The 24,898-nt window shown below is 46.4% G+C and overlaps 1 protein-coding gene and 1 long non-coding RNA gene across 16 annotated transcripts in view; one reads left to right on the forward strand and one right to left on the reverse strand.

Moving 5' to 3' along the window:
• MTSS1 (MTSS I-BAR domain containing 1) overlaps window positions 1–3,219 on the reverse strand; it is a 166,402-nt gene extending 163,183 nt beyond the window's left edge. For 3 of the 15 annotated variants that reach the window (XM_082433188.1, XM_082433194.1, XM_082433184.1), the window contains exon 1: window positions 1,973–3,183. In XM_082433188.1, the coding sequence (XP_082289314.1) occupies window positions 1,973–2,044 (72 nt within the window). In that variant the 5' untranslated portion in view covers window positions 2,045–3,183. Of the gene's footprint in view, window positions 1–1,972 lie in introns of all 15 variants that reach the window. The other 12 variants (XM_082433195.1, XM_082433186.1, XM_082433192.1 and 9 more) reach the window with 9 other exon arrangements.
• Window positions 1–24,898, forward strand: part of LOC309646717 — a 400,316-nt gene that overhangs the window by 122,184 nt on the left and 253,234 nt on the right. The window lies entirely within an intron of this gene.

Genomic DNA, 24,898 nt, shown 5'->3' on the forward strand with positions numbered 1-24,898 from the left:
ATAAGTATTTTTAACTGGAATCTTGGGGAGGGAGAAGCATGCCACCTTAGCACCCACAAATGCCTCAGGCAGAAAGTGCTGCAGGACAGTCCCGGGATGGCAGGTAGCAAGCATTAGGGCCTACCTTCAAGTGAGTTACTTTCTGAAGGGCTTTGGGTTCAAACCTGTAAATTGGAAGAACTGAGCCTAGATTCTGGATTAAGGAACAAAGAGCAAGGAAAAAACTCCAGATGTGAACACTCTGGGACTGCAGTGGGCCGATGGGTTAGGTCACTGGGTTCTTGTTTCTACAGAGGGACTGGAAACATCCATTTCTCCCCTCCAAAAAAACACAAGCAGCTCTCCCAACCCATCTCGAATTCTTCCCCTGGTGATCAGAACACACGTGTGCCTCAAACCAAATCCTGTTTGATTATAAGGCCTATAGAATTTCAGTTAACAAGAAATACCCCAGAGTCTACGGAGGGAACACCAAGCTTTGTCTCAAAAGAGCACTTCAATTATTCAATGTGGATTGGGGGCAAAGGAATGAAAGGGCTGTCTTTGAATAGGGAATAATCCATCTAATTCCAAGGGGTCGGATTAGAGGCATTCCTGGGCAAGCAGGGTCCCGCTGCAGATAAGGCTACACGAATGTCAATTTCTGACAAAAGGCACAGGCTCTGGATAAGGATTTCAAAATGGAAAAGACCAGGACGGAGGCACCTTGGAAAAAGTTCACCCCGGGTGAGGTGGCAGTTGGTTCTAAGAGGGGGAAACAGGCCATGACAGCTGAGCATTCCTTCCCAAAGTCCATCTCTGAGGCCGAACCCTCTCCAAACCTTACACTTCAACAGACAAAAGCTCCTGCAGGCGCCGAGGCAGCGGCTGAAGAGGGGCTGTCCACACCCACTCGCTGCACAGCTTTCCAAACCTGCCCACTCGTTTTGGAAGTCGAGCTTTCAATTAAACACCACCTCCCCGGATCTGTTGAGGCAAACTGGGGCTGGGCTACAGCCAAAGAGAAGCTCCCTAAATACACATGAAAAAAAATCCCCCCACCGCCCCCAATTCCCACCTCCAGCCAGCTCGCTCGTATACATTTCCTTTGGATTAGTAACACAGGGCCCTGGTCTATCTCTGTGCACAGAAAATCCACATCCAAAAGATCAGGTTCTCCCCAGTCCCACCCTTGCAGGAAAATGCCAGGGTGTTGTTCCCCGCCCCCATCACACACACGGGCGCCCGCGCGCGGGCGGACACACACACAGAGTCTCCACAATCCTTCCAAGAGAAAACCTGGAGTCTGTTTGTGTTGGGTGGCTAGGGGATACAGTTGTTTAAGGTGCCCCAGTCTGGACCTCAGGCTGGGAGCCTCAGCCAGGGGAAGTGGGGTCCCCGCAAAACTGCTCTGGGAACTTCTGCTCCGCGCCCCGGGGGAGGGCCGAGGGGAGGCACGCACGCCTTCGCCAGCTTTGGAAGAGCCTAATTAATACCTAATTTGCTCAGATCTCCCCCAGGTGGACCTGAAAGCCAACAAGGGAGAGGGAGGTCCCTCCCAGTCTCTCGGGCCGGGGGGCTCCTTCCCACGGCTGGGAAGAGCCCCCGCCCTGTACCCCAGGGAATCAGGTGTCCGCCCAGGCATCCAGCCTCCGCGGGTCGCGGACACTCCGTCCAGCGACAGACAATGGAAAACTTGGAGCCGGGGCCCTGGGCCCCCAGGGAAACGAGATGGTGCCGTCCCCTGGGACAATGAGCGGGGAGAGGTCAGGAGGCATCATATACCCCCAGAAAAGCCGCCCGCCCGGTGACCCAGCAGAGCCCGGAGCGGCGCCCCGGTGAGCAGGTGACACCCGGGCCGGAGCGCTGCCGCAGGTGGCCGGAGGCCACGGCGCAGGCAAGGGCCGGGCGGCTGGCCCAGGGCGGAGGCGAAGCCCCGCGGCGAGGTCAGTGCGCGGCGGCCGCCGCCGCAGCCGCGCCCCCAGCGTCCTACCTTCATGTCGCTGATGATGGTCTGGAAGAGGCCTCCGAGCGCGCTGCATTCCTTCTCAATCACAGCCTCCATTTTCCCGGCGTCGTCAGGGACAGGACACACACTCGGGGCTGCCTGGACTGTGCGCGGGGCCGAGGATCGCTCACCCCGGGAGGAATTTCAGCCTCCGAGCGACCCGCCGCCGACTCGCAGCCTCTTCTCCAAAGAGGACGAAATGCCCAAGAATCGACTGTTCTCTGCCCAAAATAAGAATAATAATTTAAAAAGCCAAACCGCTCTGTAGGGCGCCTACATGCAGCGCTCAGCTCCTGGCCTTAAAAATGCCCGGAGAAGACTGACAATCAGGCCACCACTGGTGCCGACGACAGAAACGGCAAAGCCCATCTTGAAGCAGAGAAAACCACCCGCTGACCCAGGGCCAGCGCCATTTAAAAATGCAAGATTTTCTAATTTAATAAATGTCTTTGAAATTAAACAAACAAACAAAAAATTCGCCCAACAGCAGAGCGGGTCTGCTCGCGGAGCCCGGATCTGTTGCTCACAGCCGCGGCCGCCGCCTCCTTTTCAGTCCTGCGCGCCCGGCCCCGGCGCTCGCTCCTGCTCGGCTCCCGGGGACGTTCGCGGGGGCGCACGCGCGCTCGCGGCCGTGCGTCCGCCGCGGAGGCGCGGGGACGGTGCGCGCCCGGGCCCGTGCGTCCGCCGCACGCGGGCGGGGCTGGAAGCGCGCGCCCGCGAGGCGCGTGGGGCGCCGGCTGCAGAGAGGAGCAGGCAGGCACGCGGGCGGGGGCGGGAGGATTCAACCCCCGCGCGAGCCTCCTCCGCGAGCACCCCCCACCTCGGCCGCGGGTCGCTGAGCCGAGAGGGCGTGTCAGCACGCGGCTAGGCGAGTGCCCACCCCACAATGGCTGCGAGCGCCCAGCGCGAAGGGTGCAGCCGCCGACCCCCGGGACTCGCACGGTGGCACGCTTAGCGCAGTACCTCGCAACTAGGGAGCGCTCGGTAGGGCGGGAAAACTGCCGCTGCTGCCGCTACTGCCGCTACTACTGCAGGCTCCTGAGAAGAGGCCCGTTCTCTGATATCAGGACTGCAGCGCCGAGTCACGATTGCAAACAGCCAAATATGTAATTAAGGAGAGTTCGGCGACGTATCCCGCAGCGGGATGCCGAGTTCAATAAAGTTGCAGGATGCTGGGAAAGTGGATTGATTTTGCCATTGCAAAATAAATGGCATTAGAGCTTCCGTGTACTGTTCATCAGTTTATGGAGATTGCTGACTGCCCGTGGCTTTGGACGGTTGTTTTTCAGGCGCGCTGAGGGCATCGGGTGGTGGTGTCACTACAGAGAGCCCTGTTGGGAGGTTTAACCTGAAAATAGCACAAATGGGCCCAGGTTGATTTGGGGGCTGGTAGTTTATTTTCCCAGCTCCACCGCCTAACTGCACAGCCGGACCTCTCTCATTTAGATCAACATCAAATAGGCAAGGAGGAAGGGAATCAAATGAGCAGCTTTTTAAAGACCTTAAAACATAAGCCCCCAACTCTGGGCTGTTCCCTTGACCAGGTTCTGTGCTAGTGTCTCCTTATTCTGATGAGACTCGGAGGAGTGAGAGCCAGTTCTCAAGAATTTTCCAGCCACTGGCTGCCTGGAACTAATCCAAATCCACCAGATAAAGTACAACAAGCTGGTCCTGGTTTTACTTCTTGCTGCTAGACCACAAGAAGTGCTAATCTTCTCCCAAAGCTCATTGCGCTTATGTCCCAGACCCATCTTGAAACAACTTCCCAAACACAGGGTGCAGACGACTTAGCTTCACAGCATGTGGTTTTAGAACAAAAGAAAAAGCTTAGGTATTTAGGTGTCTGCAACCCAATAAATCCCTGGTACTCTGCTACCACCCCCAAATCCAATGCGATCTAGAGCTGTTAAAACAAGTACAGACCAAGGAGGTATAGTGTACACTGTGATGCTGGCTTACTTTGTATGACCCTTTAAAAAGGACATTGAAAAACCAGCACCTGTTTGGGGACCAGCTGACCCTTTGAAGCACAAAGCAGGACAAAGGGAAATAGCTGGGGGTAGTAAGAAAAGAAACCATGTGCAAAATGCTGTAGAGACTTGTATCAGACTCCGTAATAGGAAAGGGTCTGGCTTTGAAAACTGCATGAACCAAAGAGATGCATGGAGCTAAATATCACAGCTGTGGAAGATAATTTTCCCCTGGGCCACTCTGCCTTACTCTTAACCACAGCCCGCCTCTCCATATCTCTCCTCCAAATCATGAAGAGTGTTACTTCTGGAATTAACTGTTCTCTTGGGCAACGCTGCTGGTCATTTGGATGCATAAGTCTCATCTTCACCTTGCCAGTAACAGTGCTTGACACATAGTTTGCTCTTAATCATTATCATTATTATGATTTTAATACTCTCGGTATTATAGTAATCAGGATCACTGCTTGTAGAGCCAAATGGCCTGGGTTCAAACCCCAGTTTAAAACCCACTAACGGTATGGCCCATACTAAGTGGGCCTCAGTTTCTTCATCTGTAAATGGGGATAAAGATAGCATCTACCTCATAGGGTTGTTGTGAGTTTTCCCTGCACTAATATACATAAAGCACTTATACCAGTTCCTGGCCTATAGTAAAAAGCACTCAATAAATCTCATCAACAGAAATAGATTCATTGCAGCACGATTCACAAAAGCCAAGATGTGGGAACAACCTAAATATCCATGGCAGATGAATGGATAAAGAAAATGTGGTCTATACATACAATGATAGATTAGCCTTAAAAAAGAAGGAAATCCTGTGGTATAGAACAACATGGATGAATCTTGAGGACATTATGCTAAGTGAAATGAGCCAGTCACAGGACAAATACTGCACGATTCCACTTATACGAAGTATTTAAAATAGTCAAGCTCACAGAATCAGAGAGAGTAGAATGGTGGTCGCCAGGAGCTGGGGGTGAGGGGATAGGGGAATTTCTAATCAGTGGTCATGAAGTCTTAATTACACAAGATGAACAAGTTCTAGAGATCTGCTGTACAACATTGTGCTTATAATTAACAATGCCATATTGCATACTTTAAAATTTGTCAAGAGGGTAGGTCAAATGTTGTGTTCTTATCACAATGAAATAAAATTTTAAAAAGATGTAGGGACCAGGTCAAGGTTCATTCCAGCTCTGGTCCTACAGCGCATGATGCAAGCCTATAATTTTGGCATGCTGTCCCACTGACATTGCTAAGGGCCTACTGTATACAGTCTAGGTGTTTTACCTGTATTATATCTAATCCTCCCCACAGCCTTGAGAAGGAGGTTGTCTTCCCAGCCTTCATTTTACTGTTGGAAAGTGACAGGCAGAACTCTAACTCTGGTTTTCTGACTCCCATGCCTGAGGTGTCCCTTCTACCCAATCTCCAACCCTCCTGGGATAGGGGCCCCATGCCCTAGCCCAAGGATGTTGTGTCCTGCTTTCCTGCCACATGCCTGCGTTTAGATGCCCCAAACCCCCAACCCTAGCAATGCTTGCCAAAGCTCACCTCTCTTGCCTCCTTATTCTTTGGCTTTACACTGGCCTCGGGCCTGAGAGGCAGGCCCTTCTCCTTCATGAGTAAGTGAAGCGTCCAAAACCACCTTGAGGGGGAGTCTGGGAGTGTTCCATGAGGCAGGAAAGGCCTAGAGGTGGGATGACACTTGGCGTTTTTAACAAAGTGAGTCTGGTGAATGGAGGGATTTTGAGCAGAAAAATGACAAGGTCAGATTTACAGCCCCTACGTTACATTCTTTCCCCATGTTTGAGCATCTCTCTAACTTTTCCTCCTTTCGAAACACCCAGCACTCACTGGGCAGACATCAAGATTCGAATAACAGGGACTTCCCTGGTGGCGTAGTGGTTAAGAATCTGCCTACCAATGCAGGGTACACAGGTTCGAGCCCTGGTCCGGGAAGATCCCACATGCTGCAGAACTACTGAGCCTGCGCTCTAGAGCCCGTGAGCCACAGCTATTGAAGCCCGCACGCCTAGAGCCTGTGCTCCGCAACAAGAGAAGCCACTGCAATGAGAAGCCCGCACACGGCAACAAAGAGTAGCCCCCGCTCTCCGCAACTAGAGAAAGCCCACACGCAGCAACTGAGACCCAATGCAGCCAAAAATAATTAAATAAATTTAAAGAGAAAAAAAAAGATTTGATTAACATGCAATTCTTCCCAGGAGTATTTGCTTTGTTTTTTAATAGCTCTTAGGTGGAGGTACCCAAAGTAATGAATCTTTACTAAAGGAATTTCAACTCCCATGATCTTGGGAAGGAGAGTTTGGGAGGCAATGAAACCTTCCCGAAGCAGCTCCCATCACCCTCCTTGTGGACAGTAGATCAGGATGCCCACGACCGTCTCCCAGCCCTGTGACCTTGGGGAGGCTATTTGATCTCTGGAGCCAGCCTCCTGGGGAACCGTTTCCTAACCCACGGGCTGTTCCTGGGACTGAAATGGACATCAACTGCCTATCACGTAGTAATGCTGCACGCCCGAGTTCCCTACCCTCCCGGAAGTGATTCTCAGCCCTGGCTTCAGGAGGGCCCTGCCTGGTTCTCAAACGTGGCAAATGACATGCCCTGGGGGAATATTAAAACCCCCACGCCTGGGCTCCACTTCCAAGGAGCCTGATTTAATTGGTCTGTGGCCTGGGCTGCAGGACTTTTTAAAGCCTCCCAGATGAGTCTAATGTGCAGCAAATTTAAGAAACCTGATCTAAGGAAATTGCAAAGAAGATACCCATGCCCAGGTCCTACCCTTAAATAACTAAAGTAGAATCTGTGGGGACTGAGATCCAGAATTTTTTAAATGTATCATACATATTCCATTCCATCTTCCTGTAAGGATATATAGGCGCGCCTGTGTGTATTTTGTCACTATTTGCTTTACACAGATGGGATCACATCACACATACGTTTCTGGATCTTGTTATTAACACTTTCATTAACACCTCTTGCTATCAACAATTCCTGTAGAAATCCCTTCAGGTCAGCTAATATCGTCCTACTACATTCTTTATTTACTTTCACTTTGTTTTATTTTGATGAAATTTCAGATGAACAGAAACACTACAAGAATAGTGCAGAGCTTTCCCATTACTCTTCATTAGAGTTCCCAAACAGTAACCCATTATGGTATTTGCTCCATGCCTGGGTATGGTTTAAAGGCTTCTCAGCTGATTCTAATGTGGCCAGGTTGCTGTGTGAAGCCCCCAGGTTGCTATGAGACTTCGGACAATGTTTGTGAAACCCCTGACCCTCGTGAGCGGGTCTTTGCATTAGAGGCAGCTGTGCAAGGTAGTCGAGCGGGTAGGCTCAGAGTCAGGCTGCCTGGGTTTGAATTCTGACTCTTCCTCGCCCCAGTTCTCTGTGCCTCAGTTTCTTCATCTGTAAAATAGATCATGGAAATACAAGCACTTAAAGCTGTGTGAGGCGTGAATGGGATTACTTAGTCTAGTACTTGGCACACAGTAAGTACTCAATAAATGTTAGCTATTAACATGTATTCATCATTACCATGGCTCATCTACGAAATAAAATTGGTTTAAGCTCACTCCCATGACCCCTAAGCAGAATTCTTTAAGAGCCCAGAGCCACTACATCCCTTAAAAAATTGGGGAGTTGTCAGTATATTAAAAAGTGTCTCAAATTTAGAGACAGAGCCCCTTTTGAAAATGAAACTAGCAAGAATCAACAAATAATATCTGTGGCAATGACTCACCTTGAGATGTGTGGGATGTGTTTGTGGATGGTGGCCTGGGACACACCCAAGTATAACCTCAGTGTGCAGAATGTGTCACTGGGGCAGGAAACTAATGAAAGAAGGTATCACTTCATGAACTGATTGGTTGCCAGGCCCAAGTAATGCTGGAACAGCCGGGTCACAAGCTCGTACCAGTGGGGGTCAGGCAGCGTACCTGTGTGAATCAGGCCAGGTGTACGTTCACAGGGGGCAGGGAGACTGTCAAGATCTGAAGAGCAAGTTCCCCTCCAAGGGCCAGCTGCTCCCCAGTCCAAGGCCAAATGGGAATGTGGGCCCTTAATTGCTGCATGTTCCAATCCTTCCAGAGGGGCTGAAACCTTGGATCACAAAGTGAAGTTTCCCCAGATCAAAATATTTTAAAATTTCCCCATTTTTAGAAACTCCTCTAGAGGCCAGTTTGCAGCTTCTGATCATGGGAATCAATTATTGGGTTTGGTTCACAGGGAAGATATGAAAAAGGGAAAGAAGGTGTAAGCATTTTTGTTTCTCTGGGGCTCTACAAGGAAGGGAGACCCTACCTGATGGTTCCAGGTCACCAGGAAAGTGCGTCTGCCCCATACTGGGGTAGGGATGGTTCAGCGAGTTCCTGTTTTGTTTTGTTTTGTGGGCCCCGCATCATGCGGGATCCTAGATCCCCGACCAGGAATCGCACCCGTGCCCCCTGCAGTGGAAGCACGGAGTCTCAACCACTGGACTGCCAGGGAAGTCCCCTTGAGATGTTTCTTAAGCATCTACTCTGAGCCAAGACACACTAGTCCTCCCAGGAGCCTCTGATATCCTTCTCTATATTTATATTCTCCCAAATTGCCAGCTGACTACTAACTTGGCTTCTGAGTTACCTAGATATTGAGAATGGTGCTCCCAGGGGAGCAGATCTCCCCATTGCAAACTGTAGAACAAGACCGTCCAGGGCCTGATCTCTTCCTCTTCAAAAGCTTAGCTTTTACTGTTCAATACAAGCCCGATGAGAAAAAAGAACATTTTGTATGTAAGATATGAGTTCTGGTTAGAGTAGCAGTAAAAGAAATGGAAAGCATATTATTTGAGAAAACCCTACTTTTAACACACCATGCGAAGCCATTGAAAACCATCTAGTTATTTCTAATCAATCAGAGGAATCTGAGTTGACCTAGAAATGGAAAATATTACACATTACACAAAACCCAACATTCTGTGATGTAAACAGTCTGAAAAGGGGACTTCCAGTTTTCATAGAGGCAGATTCTATAACATGAAACCCCCTCCGGCTACAGCCATGAAGATAAACTTGGTAAAATATAACCAGAATTCTTTAAAATACATGGTAGAGCTCGCAAGGAAGAAGGGAAATCCTCAGGGGCCAGAAGCAAAGAAGAAGCTGACAACCAGCAGAGAATATGTGAAAGCTGATGCCTCGATTGCCCTGGAAGGAGTCCTTGGTTTCAGTAATCCAGGGGCCTGGGTGTTCACCCACAAAGGGGGATCAGAAAAAGAGGCCCTGAACCCATGTGTGGAGGACACATAGCTAAGAGCCCCCTCGCAGAGCCAGGACACTCCCACCGCCCATGATCATACAGCTTCAAGGACAGGTGAGCCAGAAAGCAATGTGCCTAGCAGGACAGGCAGCCGATACAAAGTGTGAGAGCTTTGGTCCAGGCTCTGGTAGGGGGCTAAAAGCATACCCTGAGAATTTGTAACCAGAGACCTGCACCACATCTGTGTTTGGAGTTTGAATTTGCTTTACCTTGAACAGATCCAAAACGCCCAAGATAAGAATTAATGTGAAAACTTGTTACTGGCCTAAAATAATCCTTGGTAACCGTCAGAAGCAAAAGAGAAATGGCTCTGAGGGGACCCATTTTCAATCAAGTCCTCATAGGAATCCCACAGATAAAGGCCCTGAAATGAGTTCACAATTCAAAACTATAAATTATATAAAGAAACAGTCTATTCATCATGATCAAGGGTCAGCACACACAACTAATATCAGGATTTAACCCAAAAGAATTAAAGATAATCCAACAGTCTGATAGAGATATGTATACTTAAAATGATTAAAATATGGACAGAAACAAAAACACAACATACTGTGAAAAGAGGAAAAGCACTGTGAAAAAAATTAAATTGACTGCCTAGCAATGAAAAATATAATCATTGAAATTACCACATGTATTTGAACTTTGTATGGATAGTTTAGGAAGCCGAATAGACACAGAGCTGAAAAGAGAATTTTTGATCAGAAAGATCAGAAGAAAGCACACAGAAATAAAGGAGTAGAAAATAGAAAAAAGAGGTTGGGAGACTAGGACACAAGGAGAATAAAGTTTATTGTTAGAGAAGCAGGTGGGGGAGGAGAGAACAGATATTCCACGAGATATTGCCTGAGAATTTTCCGGAGTTGATGAAATACATAAATCCTCAGATTTAGGTAGTACAGCACATTCTGAGCAAGATAAACCCAATAAATATATAGTCTCATACTGAAAATTGTAATTTCTGCTGTATCCTCATTTCCTTCACAGTGGTTAAAAAAAAAAAAAACCCTTACAATAATAATAAAATCGTATTTACTGGAACATCTTTGTTGCTGGAGGGTGTAGTAAAATCACTTATTATCAGAACTTACTGTCAGGATTAACAAACATCTGCAGAAACTGAAGGAGGGTTGGTGCAACGGCTCTTTGGAAGAGATCTAGCGGTGTCACTGTGCTGACCACACTTTTTCCTTGTCAAATTTCTCTTTCAGGCTGTTTATCTGGAGTTTTGTATCAGTAGGGTACTGGCAGGAAACAGATGGCCCACTGCAACTGAAAATGGAGGAAGTTTAAGAAAGAGACACGGGCAGGGTTTAAGGAAACCAGTGGGACCGTGCAGTACGGGGGCAGGGGCCAAGGCAGCATGCCATTGCCACTCCTAGGACTGAAGGGCAAGGAGAGGGGTGGAGCCTGGAACCCAGAGAGGCAGCAGCATGGAGAGCGCTGCCTGGCAGGAGCTGTAGCCCTCAGTAGAGTGATGCAGCCAACCTGCACTGCAGGGACCAAACCCCAACAGAACCAGGACCCCTGGTTTGCCCAAGAGAGTTTGTTCATCTCCATTCTTCTTTCTCAAAAGTGTTCCAGTTTAGACAATAAATTATTTGATCGCTTGCATAAAGGAGCTTGTTGGTACAATCCATAGCATCAAGTACCTGGGGACCAAGCAGAGTAGGGAAGGATGGAGAGTGAATTGGGGTGGGGAGAGCAATAGAAGGGATGCAGGATGAGCAACTCCTGCTTAGCAGTAAATTTCTTTAAAAATAGCTTTATTATTCACATACCATAAAATGCACCCTTTTCAAGTATAAAATTTCCTGATTTTTATTTTATTTACAGAGCAGTGCAACCTTCACTACAACCAATTTCAGAACACTCTCATCACCCCTCAAAGTCACTCTCTACCCATTAGCATCGCTCCCCATTTCCCCCCAACTTCCCCAGCCCCAGCCTAGGCAAACACTAATCTACTTTTTTGTCTCTGTAGATTTGCCTATTCTGGACATTTCATATAAATGGAATCATAAAATATGTGGCTTTTATGTCTGGCTTCTTTCATGTAGCATAATGTTTTCAAGGTTCATCCATGTCATAGCACGTGTCAGTACTTCATTCCTTTTGATGGCAGAATAATATTCCATTATATGGATATACCACATTTTGTTTATTCATTCATCAATTCATGGACATTGGAATTGTTTCCACCTATTGGCTATTATGAATAAAGATACTGTGAACAATTGTGAACAAGTTTTTATGTGGACATGTGTTTTCAATTCTCCTGGGCATCTACCTATAGTGGAACTGCTGGGTCATATGGAAAATCTATTTGTAAACTTTTGAAGAACTGTCTGACTGTTTCCCAGTAAATGGATTTTTTTACTCCATATATTCATAAGGTTTTTTCACAACATGAAGTAGCTCTGATGGAGTCACTGTCTCTTTATAACAGTAACACCATCCATCCACATCAAGACATTTGCCTGCTTTGTCATCCCCAACTAGTCATTGGTGGTGTGGTAAATCTACTACTCAGCATTGCACTCATAACAAATTGTTTCCCGAGTCTTCCAATAGCATAATTTTAGAGATTTTAAAACTTATTTTAGAATAATCCCATTGCTGAAATGCTTCTAGCACTAAGACTCCTAGGTAAACAGAATTCTACTGTAGCCAATTAACATTCTATCTATACATCTGTCTCTTATAAGTTTGGTTAGTGGGAGTCTATCACCAAGAGTCAGTTAACTCCAGATTCACTGGCAAGGCCAAGATCCCGGACCTGTAAAGCTGCATTCTGATTTGTTTGGACAGCAGAGTACATAAAGTGGCACAAGAATTAGGCAGGCATGGGGGCAAGATACTGAGCACCAGGAACTTAGCACCAACAGTCTTTGCTCCACGCACTTCACACATTTAAGTGACCTAGGTGGCCCAGGGCTCCCTCTCCCCTGCAACCCCACAAGCATGCCTGCAATTTCAGAAGGTTTTACCAGGGCAGACGCAAGCTTCCTTCTCCTATGTCTTGAGCTTTTCTTTGAAATCAACAGCAAAAACGGGAGCACAGGAGACCTGTCTTTAATGGGGCAACGTGCCAGGATGGAATGGGTGTGGGTTTTGGGGTCATAGAGATTCAAGTTCAGATCCTTATGGCTTTGTATTTCAGCTGTGTCCATGAACAAATTACTTGACCTGCCCGTACCATCACTGGCAAAATGCAAACTATAACGCCCACTTTTAAATCTTAAGGATTAGAGATAATGTGCTTCTTGAGCCTAACCTGTAACAGGTACTCAGAAGTGGGGAGCACTCTTCTTAACAAGACATTGCTGGCATCCCCCCTTTAGATGTTCAATAAGAGAGGCTTTGTTTGGGGTAACAGGGGTGAATTTCAGCCTCTGAACCAGGACACATTTAATCAATCATTGCAAAACTGTTCTGCCTGTTTACTTTTAATAATGGGTTTGTTTGCTTTTAATAATAAGAACCAGACGCAACCCTCCTATTTTCTGAAGCTTGTGAGCAAATGCATGCTTGTGAGCTGGAGCTCGGTAGCAATCTTTGCAGGCACAAGTGGCCAGTGGCCATGGGCAACAAGTGAAAACAGGTTGTGTGCCGGGAAACATTTCATTTGCAGAGAGTAAGATCCTATCCAGCAGCTTCAAAAGTGGTGGCAAGCATTACCCAACTAATGAGCACAACACCCCCTGGCTCCCTGTCCTCAAGGCAGGAATGATGCGCTGTAGTAATCTCCCCACTGATGCCCATCAGGAGGTAGAGCCAGAAGAAAGGACTTTGTGATCCGGGGCGGGGGGGTCGGGGGTGGGGAGTCACATATCCTCTCTAGGCTTCACTGTCCCCATTTGTAAAAGGAGAGTTGGTCCCTTCCAGGTGAGGTTAAAGGTGTCTTCCATGTGAATCCAGGACTGAATTTAGGCTCTCTCTGGATTCTGTGTCTGCTTTAGATATAAGTGTAAATGTCTGTCTCTGCGGGTGTGTGTCTGTGTCTGTTTGGCAAACAGCTGGAAAAAGAGATTAGAGAAGGAATGTGTGCTGTTTGCTCCAGGCAGTGACTCAGTGAAAGAAGAAAGTGACTTCTCAGACGATGCTTAATGCTTCCCCTCCCCCCACCTGGATGTACACATAAATGCAAACAGCTGGAGTCCCCCATCAGTGGAAAAAGCAGGGTGAGGGCTACCCATCATCTCATCCTCCCGGCAACTGGGACACTTCCTTCCCCCTCCTCTCCCTCCCCGCCCATTGTTTTTATTTATTTTACCCTAAAGCTATTTTAACCTAAACTTATTGAAGTAGGAGAGGCCTGCCCATCTCATACCTCGTGTAGAGGGCTCCTATCTGTCTTTTCCAGAACAAATTCAAACCCAAACTTCAAATGAAAATAGATTTCCACATGGTTGTTCCCATAATCTAAATGTTTCTGACAGGGAGCTTAATACTGCAGATGGCAACCCCTTCCCTTGTTGATCATAACTACTTGAAATATTTCCTTTACCCTGAGTTGAAATCTTTTCCCCTTGTTGAAATGAATTTCTTAAGGACTTATAATCAGGCACTACCTTTCCTTAAACATTATCTCCCAAAGGAGAAATGTAAATAGCCATACAATTCATGTACTTTTTCACCACTGTGTCTCAATAACTGTTATTATTATAGAAATTGTATTCTATATGTTAGACAGAATATACCATATTATACGCATATATTTATATATTCTATTCTATAATTTCTGTTTATACTTTAGCATATATTACAATATATAAAAATAATGATTTGAAAATTGGCTTATAAAGAGTCAACTTTAGAAAAAGCAGTTCTATCAGGGGCCTCATTCATGAAAATGGAAAGATCCTTTATCAAGTAATTCCCCCCGGGGGGCCTTTAAATAGCAATCTCTGCCCCTCCCCACCCCGCATTTTGATTCAGTCTGTAGCAATCCCATTTAGCTGCATTACCGGACCACCTCCTTGTGTAAAAGGAAGGTCAATTGTGTTGGTAACCGTTTGGCTCTCTTTTTTTCCAGCTTGCTACTAATTCGTTTGGCCATTAATGGGGCTTTCCCCAGAGGCCATTTGATCTGTTTGGAGGATGAGCAGGGAGTTAGGGCCCCTCCTCCAGCTGCGATGGTTTCCAGAAGCAGACAATCCAAGGGGACATTGTAGGTATGACAGAAATGATTAACTGAATAACTCACTAGAAAATTGTGTGCCGCTCTAAAGACCTAATAGCTGTTCAAGTAAGACTCCACGTTGTAACCTGGCTGAGAACAATGCCAGGGGAAAAAATAAAAAAATTTTTTTAAAGAATCCCATTAATGGATTCCTTAAAATCCTAGAAGCATGATTTCAGGCAATAACATTTCTATCATCCTGATACTATTCACTTACGTTTGCATAACTCTACACAGTTTATGAAGCATTTTCACAAATAGTGTTGCCAGGAGGATGGCTGTGAAAGAACTAAGCTGGACTAGGGCTCCAGAAGTGGAAGCAGATTTGGAGCTATTGAGTTCCCAAAGGCACAGGGCTAGGAAGTGGTAGAAGTGGCACCAGAGCCCAGGGCTTCTAATTCAAAGTCTCTTCTCACGGCACACCGAACCATCTCCCCGGAGCACCACAGCTAAAACCACCTCGATGAACTCTTACCCAGGAGAGAAGGCATACGGACTGAGAACTCTGCTCCAAGCCCGGGAAACACCTGGCCCTTTGGGTACACAAAGGTACAGACAAGATTGCTACCCACAAAAATGCAGCTAAGTCCCAGGATACGTGCCAGCAATATTTTCCGATATTTTAGAGCAATGGATTCCTCTTGAGGGCTGTGAATTTACTGCAAGGGGTCCATACATCCCTATGAACCACCAAGCTTTATGTATTGAGAGACAATATATAAACAAACAATGGTCAGATCATATAAAAAAACAGAACTTTGACCCGCAACCTGCCCAGGAACCTAACCCTTTATCTATAATATATGACTCAGGTAGCCAGCCTGCTCTAAGTCAAGCTTTTGCAGGAAGCCAGATTGCAATCTCCAGTGACAATCCAGGAAGCTAAACAATAATTCTGTAAAAATCAGCCCCAAACATCCAGGGCTTAATAACAGCCTACCTAATTTTTGTCCCTGCTTCCAACCAGAGAAAACCACATATGTATCCCCTAACAAGTAGGATACCCGGCTTCTAGTTAGCTTGGAGATTCCCCAAGCCAACAGCCTCCAATCAGGGCCCAACTGAAGCCCTCCGTTCCTTCCGCTAGAAACCTCTCCCACTCCGTTGCCTGCCTTTGAGCCTCTGCCAAAATGCAAGTGACAGCGGCCGACTCCCTTGCTATTGTAAGCTCAATATAAATAGCCTTTGCTTTTCTCATTTGGCTGGTCTTGGTTTATTCCCAAGGTATAAATCAAAGATATAATATGGCTCATTCGTACACATACCACCCCCTTCAAATATTTGCAGCTGCTGTTGTGCTGTGCAAAACACAAATGCATTTAGAATGCACGATTATGCAGTCTCTGAAATGATGTTACGTTAAAAAGATGAAGTCTATCTAGTCTATCTATAAGTACTAGCTTGAAAAAATACTAAGTGTAAAAGCAAGTTGCAGAACAGTATGTATGTTATGATCCCAATTTGCAGACATAACAAAAAACTGAATGATTAATAAATGCCCACAGTAAATTGGATGTAAGATTAAACAACAGCAGCAGCAACGAAGGCTGTTATTTTTTGAATATCCAGCCCTCACAATAACCCCAAAATGTGGGTTCTATCACTAACCTCACTTAACAGGGAAAGGAACCGCGGTTAGGAGAAGCCAAGTAGTTTGCTCATGTTCATGAAACTAGTAAGTGGTGGAGCTGGGGTGTAAGTCCTGGTCCACTGGACTCTAGAGTTTGCCATTGATTTTTAATTCCGGTTGCCATTTGCCTCTGTAAACCCTTGTTCTGCTTGGCCATGCTATAGGTGATACTACTGTCTGTTACAATGGGGCACTGGCTTTTATATTTTAGTTTGAGGACAAGAGTCCCATTGTAGTTGTGTTTGCAGTAAGTTTCCATCAGGACAAAAGACACTAAATCAGAACACAGGCGCCTGGGTCCTAGTCTAGACTCTGCCACCAACTGCACATCCAGCTCTGAGATTAGTTTCTCTTGGTAAATGTTTCCAATACATGCAGCCCTACCAGTCTCCTTCCTAGTTCCCAGGGCATTTGTCATTCCTTGCTCAAGGCAGGCCTGCTCAGCCCCTCTGGCCAGCAGTAATAATAACAACAGCCACAGCTAAAACATGCTGAATGGCAGGCACTTTTCTGAGTACTTCATGGGTATTATCTTATTTAAGCCTTTCCCTGACCCCACGAGATGAATGCTAATAGCATCTCCTTCTTGCAGATGGGGAAACTGAGGTATGGCAGTGTTAGGTAACCTTGTTCAAGATCATGCAGCTGGTGTGACGGAACCAGGACTCTTCACAGGCAACTTGAATATTTATTTATTTATTTAGGCTGCACCAGTTTCCAGGTGCGGCAGGCAGACTTCTTAGTTGCGGCATGCACGTGGGATCCAGCTCCCCAACCAGGGATCACACCCAGGCCCCCTGAACTGAGAGCGTGGAATCCCACCCACTGGACCACCAGGGAAGTCCCTTCACGGTCAATTTGAACCTCACGGCTACAAGTCCACCCTCTGCCACGTCAGTTGCATGTGGTAGAGGCCGGGGCTGCCTGTGCCCCACTGAACTCCCAGCACCTACCTCAGTGCTTAGGACATAAACTGGTCTTTACAGAATAAATGAAGAATGAATGAATGGCTTCTGTCTAATCTGTACAGGGCCTAACACAGCATCCCATATACACAGGAAGTTAATACTATTCAGTGTCCCTGATCGAGTTGATCCCATTTTCTCCCGAGGTATCATTAACAACCAAAGAGAAAGGCTTTACTACACACAAATAGTTGTTTGTTTACCCTGCCCCCACCAGACTTTTGTTTGTATTTACCTGATGTCTAATCATATCTTTTGTTATATTTGGATGTCCTATAGGATGAAAAGGCACATTTCTTTCAACAGGTGCTAGAAAAAAAAAGATCATTTGCTTCTTTCCCACCCAGATTTATATCCATAATTCACTCCTCTTTCCCTTTGGGTGTGTTGTTTTTATTTCCCAATAAGTGACTCTGTCATGAACGCTTCCAAAGAGCCCTCACCTGGGGGTCCCCTTCTCTTACCCTCTCTCCGGAGCTCACCCACTTCTCCTTGACACCATTTACAGGAAGTGGTGCTAAGTTTACAGCCTCATGAACAGCTGCTCCAAGAACCCAATTCACACACACTGAATACCGCGGGATCCTGTTCGCTGCTGGCAGCTTTTTTTGGGTTGTTCATTTCCCCGGCATGGCAGTAATAACTTTTTCAGACATCTCCGGGGATGTGGACTATTTTGCATTTGTAAGCCACCTTTATGGAAAGGGCCCCCAGGTTTGAAGTGTCCTGTGACCACTTATTCAGTTGGAGATGTGTCAAGGCCACATTCCTCAGAAAGTGAAAGCATGGCCCAGTGTGACACTGCGAGTGTCCTTGGGGCACTGGATGTTCATGCGGGACTTCGGTGGGGTTGAAATAATGTTGGAAAAAAAATTGGATTTTTACTGATGCAAGGGTCATTCTTCTATTGCTTTAAAGTATGGTAGTGGGTAAAAAGGAAGTACAATTGTGTGGGGAGAGGCTCAGAAGAGAGGAAAGGAAGGAAGTGTTCAGTCTGAAGACTGGAAGATTTTGCCTTTCCAAAGCCAGGGTAGGGGATCCACCCAAATCCAATTATCATCCTGTCGCCTCTGATTTGCAGACAGAGAGACGTCTCTGAATTATAATTTTGACCTCTTCTTTAAGCTAGGCACTCTTTCATTGTTTAATTTTCACTAGATCACTGTAAAAACGTTACTATTGACTTACTTTGTAGTTGGGGAAACTGACGCTCAGGGAAAGGACATGACTTGGCCAGTGTCGCACTGCTAAGTGACTGAATCACTATTCAAGTTCAAGGTTGCCCAACGGCAAAGTCAGGCTTTTCCCTCTACTGCCACTCAAGTACTGACTTGTAAGGCAAACAAATCATGACATAAGGACCTGTTACATTTCCTCAGTCTATTAGACGTTGCTCTTTTTGCTATTTTGGGGATTCTCCCGCCGTGTCCCCTCGGTGTTTAATAGTAAAACTCCATTCCAACAACAAGGAACAGTGCTTTCCCTTGTAGGAAACTGAATTCTCTGCAACAGATAATCTTGGTGGGGAAGGATGCCCCAGAAGATAAAGTAGTTGATGGCAGGTACTATAAAAGGAAAGTCCCCTGTGGGGAGGAAGAAAGGCAGCAGGAGGAACTGGCCAGACACTTGCGTCATCTGGGGGCTTAACCTCGGAAAAGCCTGAGGAGGCCCTGGTGCTCGTTTGTTCCATGACTCCCCAGCCACCCCCGGCAGGATTAATTTCCTCAAGGATGCTCCCTCATGCTTTGGGCATTCCTTTTACTCGTCAAACATTTGTTGAGTGTTTCCACGGGTTAGCACACAGATAAGATTAGGTTCTGCTGCATATAGTAACAGAAACACATGTGGTGGTTTATACAAGACAGAAGTTTCTCTCTCTCTTATGTCCAAGACTACACGTTGGCCATGCAGGACAAGTATGGCAGCTCCGTGGTGTCATCAGGGACTCAGGCTCCTATCTTTCTGCTCTTCCCTCCTAGCTTGTGGCTTCTTCCTCAAAGCCACCTCATGGTCCAGGACGGCTGCTGGAGCCCTTCGTAGGATGGAAGAAGGAGGAAAAGCACAGGGGCAGAAAGAGGCCCTTCCCAAATGAATCAGTCCTTTGAAACAGCCTTCCAAGAAGTCCCAAATAATGCTTCCACCTACATCTCATTGGCTAGAATCTAATCACATGGCCACAAGTGGCTGCAGGGGTAGCTGGGAAGTATAGTTTTGTTTTGGAGATGGTTGACCAGCAATATGCATGGCTAAAAGTGAGGACTTACTAATGGAAGAGTGGCTATTATAATAGACCGGGGGTCAGCAAACTATGGCCCACCGCCAAACCTGGCCCACCGCCTCGTTTTGGAAATAAAGTTTTATTGGAACACAGTCAGGTTCAATCTGTTACGTATTTTCTATGGCTATTTTTGTGCTACAACAGCAGAGTTAAGGAGTTGTGACAAGATATGGCCTGCAAAGCCTAAAATATTTACTATCTGACACTTTACAGAAGTTTGCTGACACCTGGAATAGACAAATAGCAAGCAGTAATAGCAGACAAATAGCCTACAGCCAGGCACTGGGCTCTGCACAAGAGTACATAGATATGGGTTCTGTCCTCAAGCAGCTTACAGTCTAGTGAATGAGAAGCCAAGTGAATTACTAATTACAGTATGATGTGGTGAGTGGAACAGTAGAATTCTGTTCAGGGTGCTATGGGACCACAGAGAAAGAGCATCTAAAAAGGACCATGGAGATGGAGGTCAGGCAAGTTTTCTAGATGAGCTAGAAGGATGAGCAGCTTGAAAAGAGAGAGAGAAAGGACTTCCAAGCACAGAGGAAAGCATGAGCAAAGAGTGGAGGAGTGAAGTGCCCATCATTATGCATTCATCACACCGCATGTCATAGTTGCCCATGAGTCTGTTTCCTTAGCTGTGTGTTGCATCTTTGCTGTGTGTTGCATAGGCGTGTGTAGTGCCTTGCAGGGGCCTCCAAACGCTCTTCAGTTAGCTGATTACATTAGCATCACCTGTGATCCTGTTATACCAATTCCTGGGGGCCCTGGCCCACTGAACCAGAATTTAGAGTGGGTGAGGGGGGGTGGAGGGATACTGTTCCAATTCCAAGATTGGAAATCACTAGATAAAAGCAAGTTCTTTGGATTAAAATCCAAGCCCCACCCCTTCTGACCTTGCATAAGCCTGGACAAGTTGTTCAGCTTTTCAGAGCTTTATTCTTCTTCATCCATAAGGATGGGGACAGCATCATGAGTTTGCAAGGGGTTTTCTACCTTGGTGCTATTGACGCTTTGGGCCGGAGCATTCTCTGCTACAAGGGACTGTCTTCTGCACCAGAGGATGTTTGGTGGCATCCACGACCCCAGCACACTGGATGCCGGTAGCACCCCTCGAGTTGTGACAACCAAAACTGTCTCCAGACATTGCCAAACGTCCCCTGAGGAGGCAAAATCATCCCTGGTTGAGACCTGATGAGCTAGTGTAAGGGTTAAATGAGATAATGTATATAACATGTGTAAGTAGTTAGGAAGTGTGATAACTATTACTGTTATTGTCATCGGTCTCAGAAAATATTAGTTGAAGAAAAGATTTGCCTTGGGTTAAAAAAAAGAAAGAAAGAAAAGAAAATAATAGGCGAAAGAACTAATACACGTCAAGGAACAAGAATAAAAATCTCATAGAAACTATGTCTGGTTTTAGGCTGGCAAACTCAGGAGAGGACTTCTTAGCCATGACTAACAAGCTTTTCTGTTAAACCCACCTGTCGTGAATGTACATTATTTTGGGAATGTTGGCTGAGAGGCATTTTCAAGTGAGCTGTCAGGGACATCTGTTGTTTTGTTGCCTATTTCTCCAGCTGCTTGAATTAAGTTTCGGGGGAAATACCCACCCCCACTTTCAGCCATGTGCTTTGCATGGAGCTGACCCTCTAGGTTGGTTCTGGCCATGAATCATGGGGAAGACCATTCTCCTGGCCACAGGGTTTGGTCCAGGAGTGGGAAGAGGGCTCAAGCCAAGGCCCAATCAGAGACCCCCAGGGGTTTGCCTGGACAGCTCCAAAGATGGGGTTTCCCTTCCCCACTGGACTTGACCGAGAGAGGTCCTGAGAGCCAGACTGCAACTGGGAAGGGGGATTGTGACTGAGGACAAGGCTGTCAGGTGGAGGAGGGCAGAGCTGAGCAGGGAGATGGGGAGAAACTGAACTCTGTGATTTCATCTGAGCTGCTGTATTCAGCTATGCCTGAAACCCAATTCCTTCACTAAATGTTCATGTTCTGAGCTAATAAATTCTATCTTTGCTTGTTAGTTTGGGTTAGTTTTTCTGTCCTTGAAACCAGAGGACTCCTCCCTTCCCAGTTGATACTTGACCTTGGTTATATTAAGAGTAAAACACCTCATGAGTATATTTGTACATTTTGAAAAATAACCTTTGGGGACTTCCCTAGTGGCGCAGTGGTTAAGAATCAGCCTGCCAATGCAGGGGACACGGGTTTGAGCCCTGGTCTGGGAAGATCCCACATGCCGCAGAGCAACTAAGCCCGTGCTCCACAACTACTGAGCCTGCGCTCTAGAGCCCACGAGCCACAACTACTGAGCCCACGTGCCACAACTACAGAGCCCGCATGCCTAGAGCCCATGCTCCGCAACGAAGAGTAGCCCCCCACTTGCTGCAACTAGAGAAAGCCCACGTGCAGCAACGAAGACCCAACGCAGCCAAAAATAAATAAATAAATAAATAAAAGTTAAAAAAAAAAAAAAAGAAAAATAACCTTTGGATCAGCTGAAATTCTTTGGGTGACAAGTAAAAGAACACCCAACTCTAAATGGCTAAAGCAATCAAGGCAATTCATTGGCTTGGTCTTAAAAATGCCCAGAAGTATGTGGGCTTCAGACCTGGGCTTCAGCTCGACGTCTCTGCAGGTCTCTTGGCTTAACTGTCCTCCTTGTGCTGCCTTGCCTTAGGCTAGCTTCCCCAGTAGCAAAACTGTGGCAGAGTTTCCAGGCCTCATGGATAAACACCACCAGAAAAGAGACAGGAAGAAGAGTCTTCTCAGCTCGAAACCAGCAAACAGAAGTCCTGGCTTTACTGCAGTTAGATCAGTATAGATCACGTGCTCAGCCTTAAACTGAGGCGACGCGGAAGAGATCTCCAGGGTTTGTAGCCAGGGCCTGAAGCTGGACCTGGGGATTGGATTGGCGCCATCCAGAGCTCAGAGCTGCTACCCAGTGGGGAAGGGGCATGGGTGCTGGGAGGCACGCCCACTGCTTACTTTAAAACAAGAAATTAATATTACATGTCAACTAAAATGTCATCTTTTAGTGACACCTTTCAGCTTCATCCTTGGATACCAGCATTCCTTCTTCTGGGCTCTTTCAGGACTTTCCTGTTGATATATTAGCAATTACATCACTGCTGTTAGCGTTGCTTATCTAATATCTATTTTCCTCATTAGACAATATGGGCAGAGACCAAATCCAACGTCTTTTCTTCAGTGCAACCTTGTACTCAGTGGAGGGTCTCTCTCTGTCTGTCTCCATCTGTCTCTGTCTCATATAGTTTGGCTTTATTTTATTTGCCAGATCCAGGAAGAGTATGCCTGGCATATTCTTCATGGCACCAAGGGGCTCTCTTCTGAATCAGAGGTACAGCTGATAGTTGGCTCAATAATGGAAGCCTGTTGTTTGTGAGAAAGAATTCTTTGATTAGCAATACAACTAGCCTATCTGCAATAATCTGCCCATGAACTTCAGTCCAGATGTTGAAAGACTAGCCCTGAAATAAGGGAGAAGTGTATTAACTCAGTCCAATAATTGCTTTCATTTAACAGGTGTTTTGTTTTGTTGTTTCTATTTTTTCTTAATCCGATTAAATTTGTTCCTCCACAAAGCAAGGACAGAGAGTTCAAGCCCAGCTGGCCAAAAGAGTCTAGAATCTCTGAATTGTAGTTCTATGACTAAAGTTAGAATCTCTCCTCCATACTTCCTGACTCTATGAACTTGGACAAGTTACTCAACCTGACTAAACCTCAATTTCCTCAGCTGTAAAATGGAGACAATAGTATTACCCACCTTATAGAGTTATTTGGAAATATAAATGAAATAATATCTATAAAAGTGTTTAGTGCAGGCCTAACTCATAAGAAGTGCTCAGTAATGGTAGCTGTTAATATGATGGCTTTTTTTTTTTTTTTAATCATTGGGTGTGTGAGTTTGAGCAAATCAGACAAATCTGCCAAGGCAACAGTTTCTTCATTTGTGAAAGCAGGACAAGCGCCCCTCGTTACAAGGCTGTTGTGAAGAGCATAGGGTCGGTGTTAACTAAACGTTCTCTCCAATTCACTTCCACCCATGCCCATCCCAACATGGAAGAGGAGAGAGGGCACCCTTCATTCCCCCACCCCTCCCATTGGTAGAAGAGGCATTTGAGAACCTAAAGGTTTGTTTTACAAATAATTACGAATCTAGGGCAAAGAAACCCTGCCTGGCTTAGAGCGACATTATGGTTGCGATCTGATAGTCACAGATCAAGCAATCCAGCCTCTGTGGTTCCTGTTTCAACCATTGTTGACCACATTGGGCTTTCAGACAAACCTGCGACAGTAAGACTGAAACTTCAGTTGGAATAGGAGAGGGAAATGTGTATGGGCAGCTGCAAAATATTCTGACTTATGTCCATGAAACACAATGCTAGTCCGTGCAGGGGGACCCTGTTGCATTTTTCTAAGTTAATGAGTTTTTTTCTCCCCTTTGGATGCTTCCAGTTACCTTGGTGGGGTTGTGTTTCCTAGGACACAAGCCACTGTTTAAGATGGCAGCTGACACGTTTGGAAACTACTAGCCTGAAAAAAGATTCCCAGTCTGAAATACCCCTTGGTTTCCAGACAGTGGTTTATGCACTAGTGGGCGTGTCTGGGGGATGGGGGGATTTCTACTCTATCCCATTATTCTTTTCCATGTTCCAGGCCCCTAGCACAGTACCTGACACTCAGTCCAGGCTTAGTAGATGTCTGGCAAGTGAGTTAGAGGAGGAAGTCAGTAATTAAACGGGTCAATGCACAAACAGTGAATTCTGACCAAGGGTGTTTATAGCCTATTGATGACTAAGAATTTCTAGGCTGGCCAGAGGCTTGTTTTGACATTTACTGACTTGTATTTACAGCAAGACCAAGAGCGAACCTGTTAGGGCCAGTTGATTCTAATTTTCAGTTAGGATAATGGGTGTTGTCAGCCCAGGCAGAATGACCTATGAGCTTTGGATGTAATTGGCCTGGAGCCAGCCAGTTCAGCTCGGGGACAGGACCATGAAGCCACTGCTGCCAAGTGCCTGTAAGGTCATCGCATTCAGGTTTGGGACCATGACATTATTTCCTGGCCTCCCAGTCATCTCCTGCTTGGCAGAACTTCTGTCTGCTATAGCACGGTGAAACACAGGCTCAAAGAAGGTTGCACCTGGAAGGGACCAGTGTTTAGTCACTGGGCCTGCTGACCATGAGCATCAGAATTACCTGGGATACTGATTCATTTTACATGTGAGAAAATTGAAGTCCAGAGAGGTAGAGTGACTCCCCCAACGTCACACAGCTAGTTTGCAACAGAAGATGATCACACTGTGGTATCATTAGAGCTGTATTCTGTTTGTTTGTTTGTTTATTTTTTGGCTGTGTTGGGTCTTTGTTGCTGCGCGCAGGCTTTCTCTAGTTGCGGCGAGCAGGGGCTACTCTTCATTGCGGTGCGTGGGTTTCTCACTGCAGTGGCTTCTCTTGTTGCGGAGCACGGGCTCTAGCCGTGCAGGCTCAGTAGTTGGGGTACATGGGCTCAGTAGTTGTGGCTCAAAGGC

The sequence above is a fragment of the Balaenoptera physalus genome (genome assembly GCF_965194825.1).
Source record: "Balaenoptera physalus genome assembly, chromosome: 17".
Taxonomy (NCBI): Eukaryota; Metazoa; Chordata; class Mammalia; order Artiodactyla; family Balaenopteridae; genus Balaenoptera; species Balaenoptera physalus.